This window comes from Arvicanthis niloticus, chromosome 1, assembly GCF_011762505.2.
Source record: "Arvicanthis niloticus isolate mArvNil1 chromosome 1, mArvNil1.pat.X, whole genome shotgun sequence".
Lineage (NCBI taxonomy): Eukaryota > Metazoa > Chordata > Mammalia > Rodentia > Muridae > Arvicanthis > Arvicanthis niloticus.
The window spans coordinates 8,403,135-8,419,830 of record NC_047658.1 but is presented as its reverse complement, the minus strand read 5'-3'; the positions used below and the strand labels follow the sequence as shown (position 1 = coordinate 8,419,830).

The 16,696-nt window shown below is 42.3% G+C and overlaps 1 protein-coding gene and 1 long non-coding RNA gene across 5 annotated transcripts in view; one reads left to right on the top strand and one right to left on the bottom strand.

Moving 5' to 3' along the window:
- The window catches only part of LOC117705231 (zinc finger protein 568), a 47,435-nt gene extending 33,466 nt beyond the window's left edge, over positions 1-13,969 (bottom strand). The window contains exons 1-5 of one of the 4 annotated variants that reach the window (XM_034497619.2): positions 13,624-13,969; positions 12,611-12,688; positions 10,109-10,373; positions 9,098-9,156; positions 137-263 (exon numbers count right to left, since the gene is read on the bottom strand). In XM_034497619.2, the coding sequence (XP_034353510.1) occupies positions 137-263; positions 9,098-9,156; positions 10,109-10,184 (262 nt within the window). In that variant the 5' untranslated portion in view covers positions 10,185-10,373; positions 12,611-12,688; positions 13,624-13,969. The remainder of the gene's footprint in view (positions 1-136; positions 264-9,097; positions 9,157-10,108; positions 10,374-12,610; positions 12,689-13,623) is intronic. The other 3 variants (XM_076931313.1, XM_076931305.1, XM_076931324.1) reach the window with 3 other exon arrangements.
- On the top strand, positions 13,962-15,236 carry LOC143441784 (uncharacterized). Its single transcript, XR_013109461.1, has 2 exons — positions 13,962-14,128; positions 14,932-15,236. It is a non-coding gene; the product is annotated as an uncharacterized LOC143441784 (long non-coding RNA).
- The last annotated feature ends 1,460 nt before the right edge of the window (positions 15,237-16,696 follow it).

The following is a 16,696-nucleotide window of genomic DNA, read 5'->3' as shown; positions in this document are numbered from 1 at the left end:
TAATGCTGGTGACAATCTACAGATCTGGGGCTGAATCTTGGGATCTTGAGGACTTGGGAAAGAGAATCAAGGAACTTGCACAAACTTTCTTCAGGAGTGAAAAGGAATTCCCCGGTAACTGGAAAGCTCTCCTTACCGACGGTTACTAGGTTGCTGTAGGTCTCCAGCATCACATCTCGGTACAAATCCCTCTGAGCAGGCTTCATTTGCTGCCACTCCTCCTGGGTGAGGTCCACAGCCACATCCTTGAATGTCACTGTTTTCTATATTTAAAAAAAAAAATCCCAATTAATCTGAAGTCATCAAAATTAGGGCCTGTGATCAAAATAAGTAAGAATTCATCTGGCTAGTAACCAAGGGCCAGTCTTCATATTTACCAAGCTTTGTGTATACAGAGGGACAATGACAGTGAAAATACCCTGTAAGAGTATATAAACCCGAGTCAGCAAGCATTCCCTCATGTTGTCAGTACCTGACTGGGGGTCACTGAGTTTAACTGTGAGAGTGATGAAAGAGCTGAATGTAACTCATAAAGTTCAGACCTGACAGACACTGAGGTATTCCACTTAGTGAGAAAGGGAACAGGGCAGAGTAACGCAGGACAGAGAAAGAGGCAGGAAGAAAGGCATGAATATCTGAAAAGGCAAAGTTTGAAATTCCTACTGGACTTCCAGCTAGTATGCAGTCAGACACCACAAGTAAGGAGCAGAGAATGCAGGTTATCAGTCTAAAACTGGAAGATAAACCCATGGCAGCGAGTGTGAATGGTTAACAAGAACATATAATATAGCTGTTAACTAGACTAAAGAGGACCAAGTTAAACTTCAAAGAAAGACTCAAGTTTTAATTTACAACCAACATATTAGAATTAATAGTATAGTAATAGCATAATGGAAATAAAAAACTGAATGAAGCATTTATAGAAAAGTATGTGATTAGATGACTCATGCTTGCTTTTAAGTTGTTTAAAATTTCTCAGGCAGTGGCACATGTCTTTAATCCTGGCCTGTGATAGCCTTGTGAAGGGGCTGAATTACTTTTAGATACAGTACTCTTGCCTTTTAAATAGACAATGGTAATACCTACTCATAGCCTTGTTAGAAAATTTAACTTTAATCCCAGCACTTGGGAGGCAGTGGCAGGTGGATTTCTGAGTTTGAGGCCAGCCTGGTCTACAGAGTGAGTTCCAGGACAGCCAGGGCTACACAGAGAAACCCTGTCTCGAAAAACCAAAAAAAAAAAAAAAAAAAAAAAAAAAGAAAGAAAAACTTAAAAAGCTAATATGGCACTGGGTGTGGCTCTGCACGCCTTTAATCCCACCTGTCAGGAAGCAGAGGCAGGTGGATCTCTGTGAGTTCTAAGCTAACTAAAGCTACACAGCAAAACTGTCTCAAAAACAAATGAAGTTACTATGCCAATAGAAATGATGACGTCACCCATCACTGCTGCACTGGCTTTGCTGTCACCCTGTGTATTTAAGGTAAGTCGTAAGGTCAGATAAAGCATCGTGGCTGCAGAGCCACAGGCTTTTACCCAGCATGCTATACTTTCTTTCCAAATCAGTGGGAAGGGTCTGCAACTGACACACATAACCCAGTTTATGACATACAATTGAACACACAAGAACTCTGAGACCCAAAACCGTTCTTACTGCTGAGGTTTACATGTGGCAAAAATTTGTAGGAAAAAAAAAAAGGAGACCAAACAGTCAAAGGCTAACTACATGTGCAGCCAAGATGAAGACTATCCTGAACAATACAGGGAAACCTGGTCTCAAAAAAGAAAAAAGAAAAAAAAAAAAATAGATGAGGAGGGAATAAGGGAATCACTAAAAACAACCAATGAAAAAACCCTTTAAGCTGGGGCTGGCGAGATGGCTGATAGCAGTTAAAAGCACTGACTGATCTTCAGAGGACCTGGGTTCAATTCTTAGCACCACATGGTGATGCACAGACATGCATTCAGGCAAAATACTCACAGGCACAAAAATAATAAATAAGATGTTCAAGAAAAAAAAAAGTTAGTGCAAATCCTTGGTATTTAAGAATTAATAATGTAAAAGTAAACAATCTTATACTTTAAAGGCTATGTGTATGATTATTTATATCTGCATTATATATCCTTTTTTTTTTTTTTTTTTTTTTTTGTTTTTCGAGACAAGGTTTCTCTGTATAGCCTTGGCTGACCTGGAACTCACTCTGTAGACCAGGCTGGCCTCGAACTCAGAAATCTGCCTGCCTCTGCCTCCCAAGTGCTGGGATTAAAGGCATGCACCACCACCGCCCGGCTGCATTATATATCTTATTTTATAAAAAGTTAGTTAATACCTTAATGCTTTCAATGAGTTAAACAGTTGTCAAGACTAAATTAAGAATTAATTAGATACGTGCCGGGCAGTGGTGGTGCATGCCTTTAATCCCAGCACTTGGGAGGCAGAGGCAGGCGGATTTCTGAGTTCGAGGCCAGCCTGGTCTACTGAGTGAGTTCCAGGACAGCCAAGGCTATACAGAGAAACCCTGTATCTAAAAACAAAACAAAAAAAAAAAAAACAAAAAAAAAAAAAACATAAACAAAAAAAAAAAAAAACCCACACAATTAATAAACTTAGAATTTAAAGAAAACACAAAAGGAGACAGAACAGTGAGTGAGTCATTTTGTTTTGTTTAGATAGAGTCTCAGGTACTCCAGGATGGCCTCAAACATGCTACATGGATGAGGTGGAAGGGTCCAAACAGCGCTTTGTAGTTTCCTGTCACTTGCCTCGCATAATTAAAGTAAATATTGTGTTCTCTGTGTGTGTGTGTTTGTGTGTGTGTGTGCGCGCATGTGTGTTTGTATGTATATATCCCAACATGGTTTCTACATCTCACAAATACAAAATCCTCAACAAAAACACTATAGGTGAAGCAAGACTGTCCAACAGAAAGTGACAGAGGACTCCTTTTGTGTTGACAATTTGTAGGGATTGTATGCAGGCACAAAGACTGTAACTTCAGAAGGCATTATATAAAAGGCATTGCATACAGAACATGCTGCCGAGTTCCATGGGTTTCAAGAACCGTGTCCTAGGATAAAAATAGTAGTACAGAAAACAGTCCGACTTTTCAACTTGTGTAAACATTACAACTCTGCCTGGGAAGATGACCAGAGTTTGAGCCCCATAACCCACAGGGAAGGAGAGAGCTGGCTCACAAGAGTGGTCCTCAGACTTCTGCAGGTGCACTGTGGCAAGTGTGCACTTATAGTGTTGAAATTATACCTCAGAATCCACTGTAGAAACTAACTAGTTACCTGCAGCACATTTACACTAATGGTGAGTTTGTTAAGTAACACGGGGAGAATGTTGCTTAGTCTTAAAAAGTTTGTGTCACCAGACTCCACCTGGTTGAGTGAAGACACTGGAGCATGGATCAGAAGCAGGCTGGAGAGCAGAGCGCTGATCTCAAGTGTGTGCTTCAGCAGCGAATGACAGGACTAATCCCACTAGTGTGCTTCCACTTGCCATGTTTACTGGAGGCACTGATGAGAATGACAGTGTAACTAAAGAGATGGCTTTGGCTTCTATCATTTTATTTAAGATTTATTTTACTTTATGAGTATTTGCTTACAAGCACTTATATGCAGCATGTGCGTGCCTGTTGGATTTCTGTTGGGGTTAATAGTGGCTGTGAGCTACCACGTGGATGCTAGGGGGCAAACCCAATCCCTCTGAGAGTCTCTTAGCTGCTTTGTCTACCTTCTGAGAAACTACTTTCAAGAATGACACACACAAGAGTAAAATCAGAACCAACTCTTTGAGACTTGGAACTATGTACATCAAACCAGACATTGTCATACTAGTTTCTCAAACAGTGTAAATTTCCCCGTAGTTTTATGTTGGTTGCCCTCTTTCTTTTACATTGATAGTAAAAGGTATGTCCCATCACTGAAGCTCTATTACTTACAGATGTCACTTTTCTTATCAGTGATTGTAAAATGAGGACCTGCTTGATGATTTTTAACAATTTCTGAAGAGGGAATCAAATAAATAAGATAATGCAAGGGCAACTTTTGCTATCTATGGTGGGAAATATCATGAACATTTGACAATTTAAATTACGATATTTATTTTGTGTGAGAGAGGTTATGCACATATACCTTGGCATGGGTGTGGAGGTCAGAGGACAACTGGAGGGAGTCAGCTCTTTACTTCTCCTTTGCGGGTCTCAGGGAAGAACCCGGGCTGTCCACCGTGCACACTGAGTGAGTACCCAGCTGAGCTCCACCCCCAGCTCAAGAACCACAGCAAGCATTTCTAGTGCTGAGCCATCTATCTCATCAGCTCTATGCACTTTTTAATTTTGAGTTTTCACTGGTGTTTGTGTTTAATGTGTGGCCCAAGGCAATTCTTAATCCACTGCAGCCTGGAGAAACCAAGAGTTTGGTCTAGACAATATTTTCTTGGACATGATATAAAAAAACTCTTGCAAATTTACTAAAAGGACAAACCGATTTAGGAGTGGGGAGATGGCTGAGCTAGCTTGATATCCTGAGTCTGATCTCTGGAACCCATGTTAAAAGCCAGATATGGTGATATACATACTCCTATGGTGAGAGGGGGAGGCACAGATGGGAGGTGGAAAATTGTGGGACTGCCACCCTGGAGTACACACCACAGCGCAGAAGAGAGACCCTGCCTCCGCATGTGAAAGCCAAGAGCCAACTCCTAAAGTTGTCCTAGCTCCTCATGGACACACACACACACACAGACAGACAGACAGACAGACACACAGACAGACAGACAGACAGACAGAGTAAACTAAATAACAAATTGAAAAAAAAAGACAAACTAGGCCAACAAGACAGCTCAGTGGATACGGGGATTAAAAAGGTGGGTATCACCATGCCCAGAAAATAAATGTAATTAAAAGAAAGAAAAACCAAACATAGAGGCTCACACCTTTAACCACAGTACTTGTGAGGCTGAGGCAGGTGGATCTCTGCTTTCAAGGTCAGTCTGGTCTACAGAGCAAGTTCCAGGACAGCTTGGGCTATAATACAGAGAATCTGATTCCAACCTTCCTCCCTCAAAAAAGACAAACCAATCCAAGTGGGCATTGGCTCTGAATAAGTATTTCTTTGAAAAGATACACAAATGGCCAATAAGCCATATTCAATGCTGAATATTGCCAGGCATTAAAGTTATACAAATCAAAATCACAATGGGACAGGCTTCATATAGAGCAGGATGGCTACAGTCAAAAGAACAAATGACAGGTGTTGGTGAGAGACAGAGATACTACATCCCTCATGTACTGCGGGGGGGGGGGGGGGGGGTAAAAATGGTCCCAGTATTTTGTTGTTGTTGTTTTGTTTGTTTGTTTGTTTGTTTTTCCAGACAGGGTTTCTCCGTGTAGCCCTGGCTGTCCTGGAACTCACTCTGTAGACCAGGCTGGCCTCGAACCCAGAAATCCGCCTGCCTCTGCCTCTCCCAAGTGCTGGGATTAAAGGTGTGCGCCACCACTGCCCAGCCCCAGTATTTTTAATAATAAAGAAATGATTCCTTAAAAGTTTAGATTAAACATATGACTCACGAATTTCATACCTAGACACACACACACACACACACACACACACACACACGAGAAAACTGAAAATATGTCATGTAAAGACTTGTACTCAAGGAGCTGGAGAGATGGCTCAGCAGTTAAGAGCACTGGCTGCTCTTCCAGAGGACCTGGGTTCAATTCCCAGCACTCACATGGCAGCTCAAAACTGTATGTAACTCATACCCTTATATAGACATACATGCAGGCAAGATACCAATGCACATGAAATAAAAATAAATAATTAAAAACACTTGTACTCAAATGTTCTAAACAGGATTATGCATAATAGTCAAAATGTGAAAGCAGCCAAAAGTGGTGGCATGTGCCTGCAATACAGTAAAAGTGGTGGCATGTGCCTACAATGCAGTAAAAGTGGTGGCATGTGCCTACAATGCAGTAAAAGGCAGTAGAAGCCACTGCTCTCAGTGCCTGGGAGGCAAAGGTAGGTGGATTTGTGTGAGCTTGAGGCCAGCCTGATCTACACAGTAAGACCCTGCCTTGAAACAAAAATAAAAAGGACAAACAATGGGAAGAGGCCATTGGCAAAAATGATTCTTTTACTCACGGGTACACCATCAGGATGTGGACACTAGAGTGTTGGTTTGAATCCTAAGTTTACTACACATTGGTACTTGATTATATAAGCTTCTTAACCTCTATTTTCCACTTTATCTATAAAAATTAAAGTAACACCTATACCACAGACTTCTGATAATGGCTGCATGTGTTAAAAAACAGAGTTTATAGCAGAGTAATTTCTCACAAAGGTATTCTGATGGTTTGTATATGCTCAGCCCAGGGAGTGGCACTATTAGAAGTTGTGGCCCTGTTGGAGTAGGTGTGTCACTGTGGGTGTGGGCTATAAGACCCTCACCCCAGCTGGCTGGAAGTCAGTCTTCCACTAGCAGCCTTCAGATGAACTCTCAGCTCCTCCTGCACCATGCCTGCCTGGATGCTGCTATGTTTCCTGCCTTGATGATAATGGAATGAACCTCTGAACCTGTAAGCCAGCCCCAGTTAAATGCTGTCTTTTATAAGACTTGCATTGGTCATGGTGTCTATTCACAGCAATAAAACCCTAACTAAAACAGCTATGCCACATAGCACTGTAGAGGGTTCTTCTAGCTGGTATGTAATCTATTCATACATAGGCAATAGCTGTCATGGACAAGATCTACATCCCAATTCTATAATAAGTTTAAAACTGGTCATTGCTCACTAATTGGAAATATACCTAAAAACTATATCTACTAAATTATCTTTTTATGACATAATTTTAAGTATTTGTTGGCTATTTGTATTTCCTCTAATTCTTCCTCATGTTCCTTATTTAATTTTTTAGTTTGTTAATTATTGATTTTTGAGAATTACTAGTTTTCCTGATATTTGTGTGTAATCTGTATGTATATTAAAACATTAAAAAATTACCCCTAGCTGCCTTCTCACAGCAGGAGCAGGGTTTTACTGAAGATGTACATTTATAACACAAACCCTGAACAGAATCAGCCCATCCAGAGAGCAGCTCAGGAAGGAGAGACCACAGAACTGACTCGAGTAAGTGATGCTGGCCAACCACGGTGCACTCACTAGGTTCCCTTGACTCCCTACAATCTTTTGGAATAGAAGCCATTATAATTCCCATTTTAGATGATGAAATTAAGGCACAAAGAAATTAAGATACTTCTCCAAACATGGTCATGCACTTTATAGTAACCAGACAAAATTTGAACTTCAAGTCAGTAAGGCCAGAGAAACACTGTCGCCAGCAGAACAAAGCCGCATGAGCCTATAGATCAGTGGCGCTCAGCCTGTGGGTCACTGCCCTCTGGGGGTTGCCTAAGACCATCAAAAACCACAGACTTTACATTACAACAGTAGCAAAGTTAGCTATAAAGTAACAATAAAAATAATTTGGTGGTGGTGGTGGTGGTGGGTGATCACAACACAAGGAACTGTATTAAATGGTCACAGCATCAGAGGCCAAGAGAAAAATGCTCAAAATACAGGAATGAGCAATTTCAAGCGCAGAAACAGAAAGAATCAAGAGTGGAGGTAAACAGAGAACATTAAGACAACACTGAGCTGAGCCAGTGAGATAGTGGCTCAGCGGGTAAAGGCACCTGCCACCAGCCCTGATGTCCTGAGTTCGGTCCCCTGGACCCACAGGATGGAAGGAGAAAAGCACATCCAACAGCTGTCCTCTGACACCACACAACACAGCAGCATGCATGCTGCCACCTCCCCAAATAAATAAGAAGTGTAATTAAAATTGTTTAAAAAAAGAATACTGGCAAGGTATGATGGCACATGCTTTTAATTCTAGCTCTCAAAAAGCAGAGGCAGGTGGAAGATCTCTGTAAGTTCAAGGGTAGCCTGGTCTACATAGCAAGCTCCAGACAAATGAAGGCTACACAGTGTGATCTTATCTCAAACAAAAAAAAAAAGACTTCATCTTCTCTAAGACCAAAAATGAATGAATGAATGAATGAATGAATAAATAAATAAATAAATAAATAAATAAAAGAATTGAAAGGCCATAAATATCAAAACTGCAAGGGTGCCACAGAATATTTTATATAATTTAGCTTGACTTTCCATCAAAATCTTAAAGTAGAAAAAAACAAACAAACAACCAAATGAGAAACAGGAAGATTATTCCAAAGAAACATGAATATTCCACTTACTCTTTTATATAATTTTTCTTTGGTCAAGACTGATTTGTAAGAATTGAACTTAGCCGGGCGGTGGTGGCGCACGCCTTTAATCCCAGCACTTGGGAGGCAGAGGCAGGCGGATTTCTGAGTTCGAGGCCAGCCTGGTCTACAGAGTGAGTTCCAGGACAGCCAGAGCTACACAGAGAAACCCTGTCTTGAAAAAAAAAACCAAAAACCAAAAACCAAAACAAACAAACAAACAAACAAAAAAAAACATATAATAATTGGAACACAAAAGGTACAGAATAAAAAAAGAATATTAACAAAAAAAAAAAAAAAAGAATTGAACTTAATGCCGGTCAGTGGTGGCACATGCCTTTAATCCCAGCACTTGGGAGGCAGAGGCAGCCTCTGAAGAGGCCTGAGTTCGAGGCCAGCTTGGTCTATAGAGTGAGTTCCAGGACAGTCAGGGCTACACAGAGAAACCCTGTCTCAAAACCCCCCAGCAAAAAAATTGAGCTTTATTGAAATAACAAAAATCATTTAACTATTTTTGAATATTTTTGGTTTTAGTAACAATGAAAAGCTTTTGCTTTCCTTAGTTTTTTCCTCAGAAACTACTGGCTACGGAATGGACTTCAGGTCTGTTTGCTCTGACACTCTACATCAAACACTGGACTTTGAGCCCACCAAGCTCTGCACTCACAGACACCACCCAGCTGTGCTCCCCTCCCCTGCTCTCACGTTGATCTGCATTTTCTTCACTTCACTTCCCCCAGCTTAGTGATAGATTATAGCAGCCCGCAACAGCTGCACAGCACACAACGCAGGACAAAAACGATGTTTAGAACGTACAGAAGGCCTGCTCATGTCCTCTTCTTCCTGGCGAGGTGCAGCGTCCTCAGAACACCAGGCTGAGGAAAGAGAAGCACACCAGATTTGCTCAGAGTTCCCGACAAAGGAATGTGGAGATCTTTCTGACCAGATGGTCTAAGATCCCCTAGAAACTCGATCCTCAACGGTTAAGTACCACATCAATCTCCAGAGACTCTGAAATGTATGCGGAAAACTAAACTTACCACATGCTGTCTGATGAGATTTCTGGGAAGTTAATAACCTACTACTGGCTACATAGCAATACATACAGTATTCTATATAAAAAAATAGAAATACATACAGTATTTCTTTAAGAAAGAAAAGTCCTGATGTGAATTATAGAAAGTGTAAAAACTTAATAAAAAACTAGCAATGTATAGGTGTTATTAAGAAAAGCGGTGGTGAGACAGGCAGTGTTGGCGCACGCCTTTATTCACAGCCCTTGGGAGGCAGAGGCAGGCGGATTTCTGAGTTCAAGGCCAGCCTGGTCTACAGAGTGAGTTCCAGGACAGCACAGAGAAACCCTGTCTCAAAAAACCAAAAAAAAAAAAAAAAAAAAAAAAAGAAAGAAAAAGAAAGAAAGAAAGAAAGAAAAGAAAAGTGGTAGTGAGCACCCAGATAAAAATCTTCTACGTAGCTGGGAAGTATGAGCAGGGATAAGGAGCAACGAAACAAGAGACACCGCTTCTGGTTTATAAGGCCACTTTTACAATACACTAAAGTATACTCTCTAGGAAAACGATGGAGCCAGTAGGATGGTGCTCACCTCCAAATCTGACAACCATCCTTAGGAGGGAACCAATACCTGCACGCTGTCCTGACCTAGTCACATGCTCTGTGGTACGTGTGAGCCTACACACATGTGCAAGCAGACACTGACACACAAAATAAATGAACGTAAAAATCAGTCAAATTAACAAAACAAAACTATCTATCATGTATAATCAGTAATGGTCAGAAACCCACGCTGCTCTTTCCTGGACACCTTACCTCTTCTTCCTGCCATCTGAAAGAAGTGCTCCATGCCCCGAAGCTGTTGCTGGTATTTCAAGGTTGAGACAGTCATTTAGTGCTAGTCGGCTCTGGGAAGTGCTGGTCAAGACGGTCTGCAGGTCCAGGGTCCACCCTTTCCCAGGACCCTGCAGCGTGTGCTGTGGGTCTCAGGTCAGAAGGTCTCCTTCCATGACAGACATCTGTTCTCAGCCATCTCTATGCTCGCAGCACAGTCTTAGTGTTAGGAGGCAGGACCTGTGGGCTTAGACCAGAACTAAAATTGGCCTCATGCGTTCTCACAGGTTCTGTGTCATAACCAGCCTCAGAGACAGCCCCCAGCAGTTACTATCTTCGGGTAGATTACTGCTGTTTAAAACATCACACTTTTGGACAATGTGATACACACCAAGAGATAATTAAGAGAACCCGCAATGCTAATTTCCTTGTTTGTAACACTCTCTCTGCAGCCAGAGCTATAGATGTAAAAACCAGGACAGGGTAAATGAAGTACAACAGAGACACAAAGAGTCTAGAAACAAAAATGGTGCTGGAACATCTCTGGATTCATTAGTGTAGCCTCAATGCAGAGTCAGATATGGCTGAATCAAACAATGACAACTCAGGGGCTGGCAGGATGCAGCCCTGCATAACAAAACTCATTGCTTCAGCTTGATGACCCGAGTTCTCCACTCGGAACCTTTCCACATGAAAGAGCAGAGAACAGACTCTAAAACATGTCCTCTGACCCCCCCCCCCCAACCCCCTGCATGCTGTGACAGGAGCACCTCACAAGCATGTATGATAATAAAGCTTTTGAAAACTACTGAGTCACGGAAATCCCTGGTTGCAGTCAAGGGAGGTACATTAAAAGCCAGCTATTTGGTGGGTGGGTGGAGGGGGGGGGGCAGGAACCAGGAGGGGAAACAGTGTCTGCGATTTTTTTTTTTTTTTTAAAAAGCCATATATTACGATATTACCATTCTCTACATGAATTGCCTTAGTAATTGAGGTAAAAGAGCATTGTAATTTAGAATCCCATGACTTCATTTGAAATAAAAATTATAATAATGTCACATGATATTAAATATAAACAAATGAAGTGGTTATTAAAATACACTAGTTTACCATCTGTGAGCCTTTGTTTGGTAAAGAGAAAGAGACAGAAAAAGGCAAATGAACTTTGTTCTGCATGACAAAATTAATAAAGCAGAAAGGATTGTTTTAATAAATTCTGGTGTTCTGCCTGAGATGCATTCACAGAGTTACTTCTGTCTTTAAAAATCAAGCGCTCTCACTTTAATCCAGGCTGGCCTTGAACTTGTTATCCTGTGGCCAGAGTACCATGTGCCACCTACTCACTCTATGTGTTTACTTTTTATTCCACAATTCTCAAATTCTAAGAAGTGGCATAATTTCTATTACAGTATCTACCCACTGTCCTCATGAAAACAGGAGTACTGTCTAATTTTACCAATAATAGTTAGGTGTTCAGTGAATCAGATATGCAGCCCTTTATAGGGCAGTCAAAAACTAAAATAGAGTAACCAATTAAATCAAGCAGCTCTCCTCCTGGGTAGAACACCCAAATCAAATTGAAAGCAAGGACATGGATGTTTTTGTCCTTTTGTTTAAAGCAGTGGCGTCTGCAACAGCCAAGTAGTAGCTTGTGTTCACAGACTCAAGAGGAGACTAAAAATATCTGCTCATACACAACATATTGCTTAGGGTTTGAAGAGAATTCTGACACTACTAACCCAGGAGTTATGAAAGAACAACTACGGGACAGATTCTCTTACATTAAATACTTAGAATTCTCAAATTCAGACACAGAAAGCAGACTCATAGCTGCTGGGGCTGGGAGTAAGGAGGAAATGGAATTACTGTTCTGATTTCTACTATAAAAACAGTGCTGTGGGTAGTGATGGAACATGGCCTGAAAATGCACTGTCACGGAGCCATGTGACTGAGTACTCACATAGTGAATTGTATACTGTGTATTTACCACCATTTTAAAAATACATATTGGGGCGGTGGTGGTGCATGCCTTTAATCCCAGCACTTGGGAGGCAGAGGCAGGCGGATTTCTGAGTTTGAGGCCAGCCTGGTCTACAGAGTGAGTTCCAGGAGAGCCAGGGCTACACAGAGAAACCCTGTCTCAAAACACCCCCCCCCCCCCAAAAAAAAAACCATATTCATGGAGAACAGATGAAATACATCTGCTCATCTGGGATTGCCCACCTCCCTTTTTTTGGTTTTTGTTTTTTTCTTTCACTGTACCTTGGATTAGCCTCAAGTGGCCCTGAATGTGAACTTCTGTGTTAGCCTCCTGGATGCTAGGATTACAGGCATGTGTCACCAGACACAGCTTAAGAATTTTAAAGTATTAGAAAGTAATGTAATATATTACTCAAGAATGACAGAAAGAGATGGCTTGGTTTGGTGTACAACAATAAAAACATTTTTTTCAGAAATACGATAATATAGTAGAATTAAACTCACCTATTAATAGTCAGGCCAGATAAATGAGTTTTAAAAAAAAAAAAAAAAAACTCAGCTGATATGCTGCTTATGAGAAACCTGAAACATAAAGACAAAGGGTTTGCAACACACAATTTGTGACAAATACAATTTGAGAGAGCGGAGTGGAGAGGTAGAGCGTGCGCACGAGAGAGTACACACATGAGCACACTATCGTCAAGGAACACTTGCACTAAACGGTAAACCCCAGTATAAAACTATTTCTGGGGATTTCTTAATGTGGCAAACAGTTATTCTGGTAACAGTGCCTTGTCTTCAAATGTAATAGATAACAAGTTTCCCCAAACAACTTTTCTCTGGCTAAATATGGACACATTTGGAAGCTGAGGTTTTTAGAGTCTTTGCATGATCTCCCTTGTGCTCCGGTAATTCACCGTGGGGGAAAAAAATCTTTGGAATCAGTTCTTTTTAACTTGAGCTGGGGGAGGGGGGAAGGAAGAGCAGATCTGAATTCCTCCGATCGATTCAACCAAACGCAGCCTGGATCAGCTAAATGCAATGAATCTGCTAACAAAGTGAATTGGAGAATGAATCCCAGTTGGTTCGCTAATGAACTTAGGTTTTTGTTTTTTCAGCCATTATTAAACTAATTTCAGGGCTGGGAATCTGCGACGATGGAAGAAAGAGAGAGAGAGGGAGGAAGGATTTAAAATTTTAAATAAGCCAAGCAAGCCATTAGGTAATAATGAACTTAGAAAGTTATGGAAAGAACAACTGAAAAGTAAGAAAGTGTTGGAAGGGTGGCAACGAGGAGAGGGAAATCATGAGAAAGTATAGCTTTTTCCCCCTAGTTACGAGTTATGCCAAATGCTACAAACCTAAGAACTCCACAGTACAAGTACACACGCTACGCCACCCCCACACTCACCACACCCTTAGTCAATCACATTCCACCAGACCTGGCCATGACACGACACCCGCACCTACACAACCACACCCCCTCAAAATCTCCAGAGCTGCTCGCAAACTCTTACCAGGTTTTTGGTTGCAGCTCCGCACAGTCACGAGTACTGACTCTGGCCGAGAGCACTCGGCAAAGCTGTTACTCCGGGTACTCCGAGTCCCCCGAGACCCCGCGCCCAGTCCGCAGTCCACGGCCGGCGCAAACCCGACCACTCGTGCCTCTCCCGCGGAGGGGTCCCGGCAGCGCCACCAGCCAAAACCTCCCGAAACGCAACCTCAGAGACGCTACGTGCAAGCGACCCACAGCCAGGTCCACGGACTCGGGCAGCAGCGTGCGCCCGTTATGTCCCAGAGCACAGGTGCTCCCAGAAGGACCCGCGGCCCGACCTAACTTCCGGTCAGAGTTCGGCTTGCGTTTCCTGTGCTGGGGAACAGGAGTGATGGCCGAAGGCGCCAAGGTGGCTGAGCCCTTTAGCGCCGCGGGACGGTGACGCCGGCAGCAAAGCGGCGCTGGACGTGAGCAGCTGAGGGAACAGTCTTTTCGGGAACAACCAGAGGGGGCGCTGGGGGCGCTAGGTGGGTGTCCCATTGTGGACTACATTTCCCAGAAAGGCTAGTGACCTGTCCAGCCTCTTGCAGAAACCCTAGTGTTTGTTTCCCTGGCGGGACCGTTAGGAGCAAGGTAGAAATCCTAGAGAGTACAGTTTTGTTGCTGTTCAGGGCTACAGGTTCGGACCTGTAGGAATAAATAAATAATTAAAGGGCTGCAAGCGAGGACAGGGGAGACCCGTAGGAGCTGGAGCCTTGGGACTGTGCGGACACAGTGCCCTTGGGTGGTTTTTTTGTGGGTTGTCTGTAGTACATTCTGATAGTTTTCTGTGAGGACATGAAATGTCTGGTCATTGTGGAATTGTGGTTTAAGTGTAAGACTGTGCCTACGTGAATGTGGCATCTTGCGTGTTACCATGGCGCTCCTGTCACCTATGTGGTTGTGATTTCAGAATTTCGGTTCCTAGGAACAATCTCTGAGGTGAGGTCTGGACACTTAAATTGGTCAGGATGCCCGTTCTCCCCTAATCTTCATTCCCTACGCAGGATGGATAATGAGGATGAGGCTGGTAATGATCTCTGGCCTGACCAAAAAAGACCCGAAGGGTCACAATTATTTTTTTTTCTACTCCCAATTTTACCCATTGCCAGGTGAGTTACCCAAAGGAGGGAAAGAATGCACGACGAATTACAAATAATAGCCAAGGTTTCCTTTGTGTAAAGAGCCCAGGGTAGTATTATTATTATTATTATTATTATTATTATTATTATTCCAGGGGTACTGCTGCCCTCATCTTATTGCATGTCTTCAAGTCTTACCTTCTTTCTAGTTGCAGTAAAACCACCTGGCCTGGGTGGCTCCTTAAAGGTTGAGATAAGACTACTGCCTCCGAACAGCCTTGAGTCTGTAACAACATTCTGCTACCTGCCACACCCTGACCTCCAGAACTAACCCACAATTTAGGAATTCCTTCTTTATTATATCCTGAACATCTGCTCCTGGGTTTATGCTTCAAAAGGAGATTGCTCATGCCCTTTCAAAGGTTGTAGCTGTCAACTCCGAGTCTGACCCGAGACCCTAACCAGTTAGAAGTATTTTCCCACAGGGAATAAAGTTTGCTTTTGGTTTATTTCAGACTTTTGTGGTCCTTTCCTCATTTATTTGTGCACCCCATGACCCCAAATTCTGTATGCCTTCTGGAAATACTTGCTTAATAACTACCTGTCATTTGGATCCCTGTATTGTCTTCACTGGAGTGAAGAATAGCCGTACCTACTATAATATCAGAGAGAGAAATAGGGCTAGCCGTGTTGCAAGCCTGATTGTGAGCTAGAATAATCTTAAATTTAAACAGTAGCTGGGAGACCTTTAAGTCAGGAGGCAGAGCAGGTGGATCACTGAGAGTTACAGGTCAGCCTGGTCTGCAGAGGGAGCTTCAAGCCAGCCAATGAATGTTACACTGCAAGACCCTGTCTCCAAAAACAAGCAACAGTCTGCGTACACTGGTATTGTTTCATGGTTTTCCACTCATGTGATCAATTTTTTTTTTTACTAATTACAAATTCCAGTTCAATATAATCTTCAGTTTTAAGACCTCTTTGATCTCAAGCTGGCTTCCTATTTTAGAAACCAAAGTGATCTCACTTTAAACTTCTCTCCCTCCTACCCAATGAACATTTTCTCCACTGAAGACATAAGCCAATTCAGCTGAATTAAAAGTTAAAAAAAAAAAAAAAAAAAAAAAAAAAAGGCAAGTTTATTTGGGAATGGGCTCCTGGGTAAACTCACCAGTCTTGGGAGACAAAACTGGAAGAAGTCACAGGCAGACTGTGATATAGGAGCTTCTTAAAGATTGGTGGGGGTTGAGGGGACTGGAGTTGGGGGTAGGGGAACTTCTGCCTTCAGGCGAGCAGGATAGGGACACCTGTCAGAAATGTCAGGAATGTGGGAAGGAGAGGGAGGAAATGGAATTTCCTGACCTCGTGGGGGAGAGGGCAAACCTGGGAAGGGACTCCAAACGGAACACCCAATGGACTGTCTCTATAAAGACTATTCAATAGAAATACTGTTCAATTAGAACAGTAATTGTGAAGAGATATCCAGAAGATTTTCTTGAAAGATCTGTTGGTCTGTCTTTAAAGCTATTCAGCGATTCCCTCTCTCTGTGGGCTGCTTTCACAGGTTTCTCAGAGAAGCTCTAATTGGAAACCTCTTAGTACACTGAAGAGCATGTCTCTTTGAAGTAGCAGTTACTTACAGCTCCTGGCTCAGACACTCTTTGTTGAGGTCTCTTTGTCCCATGATGGGTCCAAGAAATAGGTCTTTATGCCCTCTAAACTCTAGAGAATATAGGAAAAAAATTTCAAAGCATCTTACAAGGTATTTCATATCCTGTGGTCTAAATGGATCCCCATTTTCCACCTAAGCTGAAGGAGAATTAACTTCATTTCTTCTGTGAGCTGGGACTGTATCCTCTTCAAAAACAGCTAATTCTTCATCACCATCTAGATGTCCTACAGTTCAATCTTATCCTGAGTTAGTACAGATCCACAAGTTAAAAACCTCTGTCCCAGAAGACTTTTCTAACTTCAGAC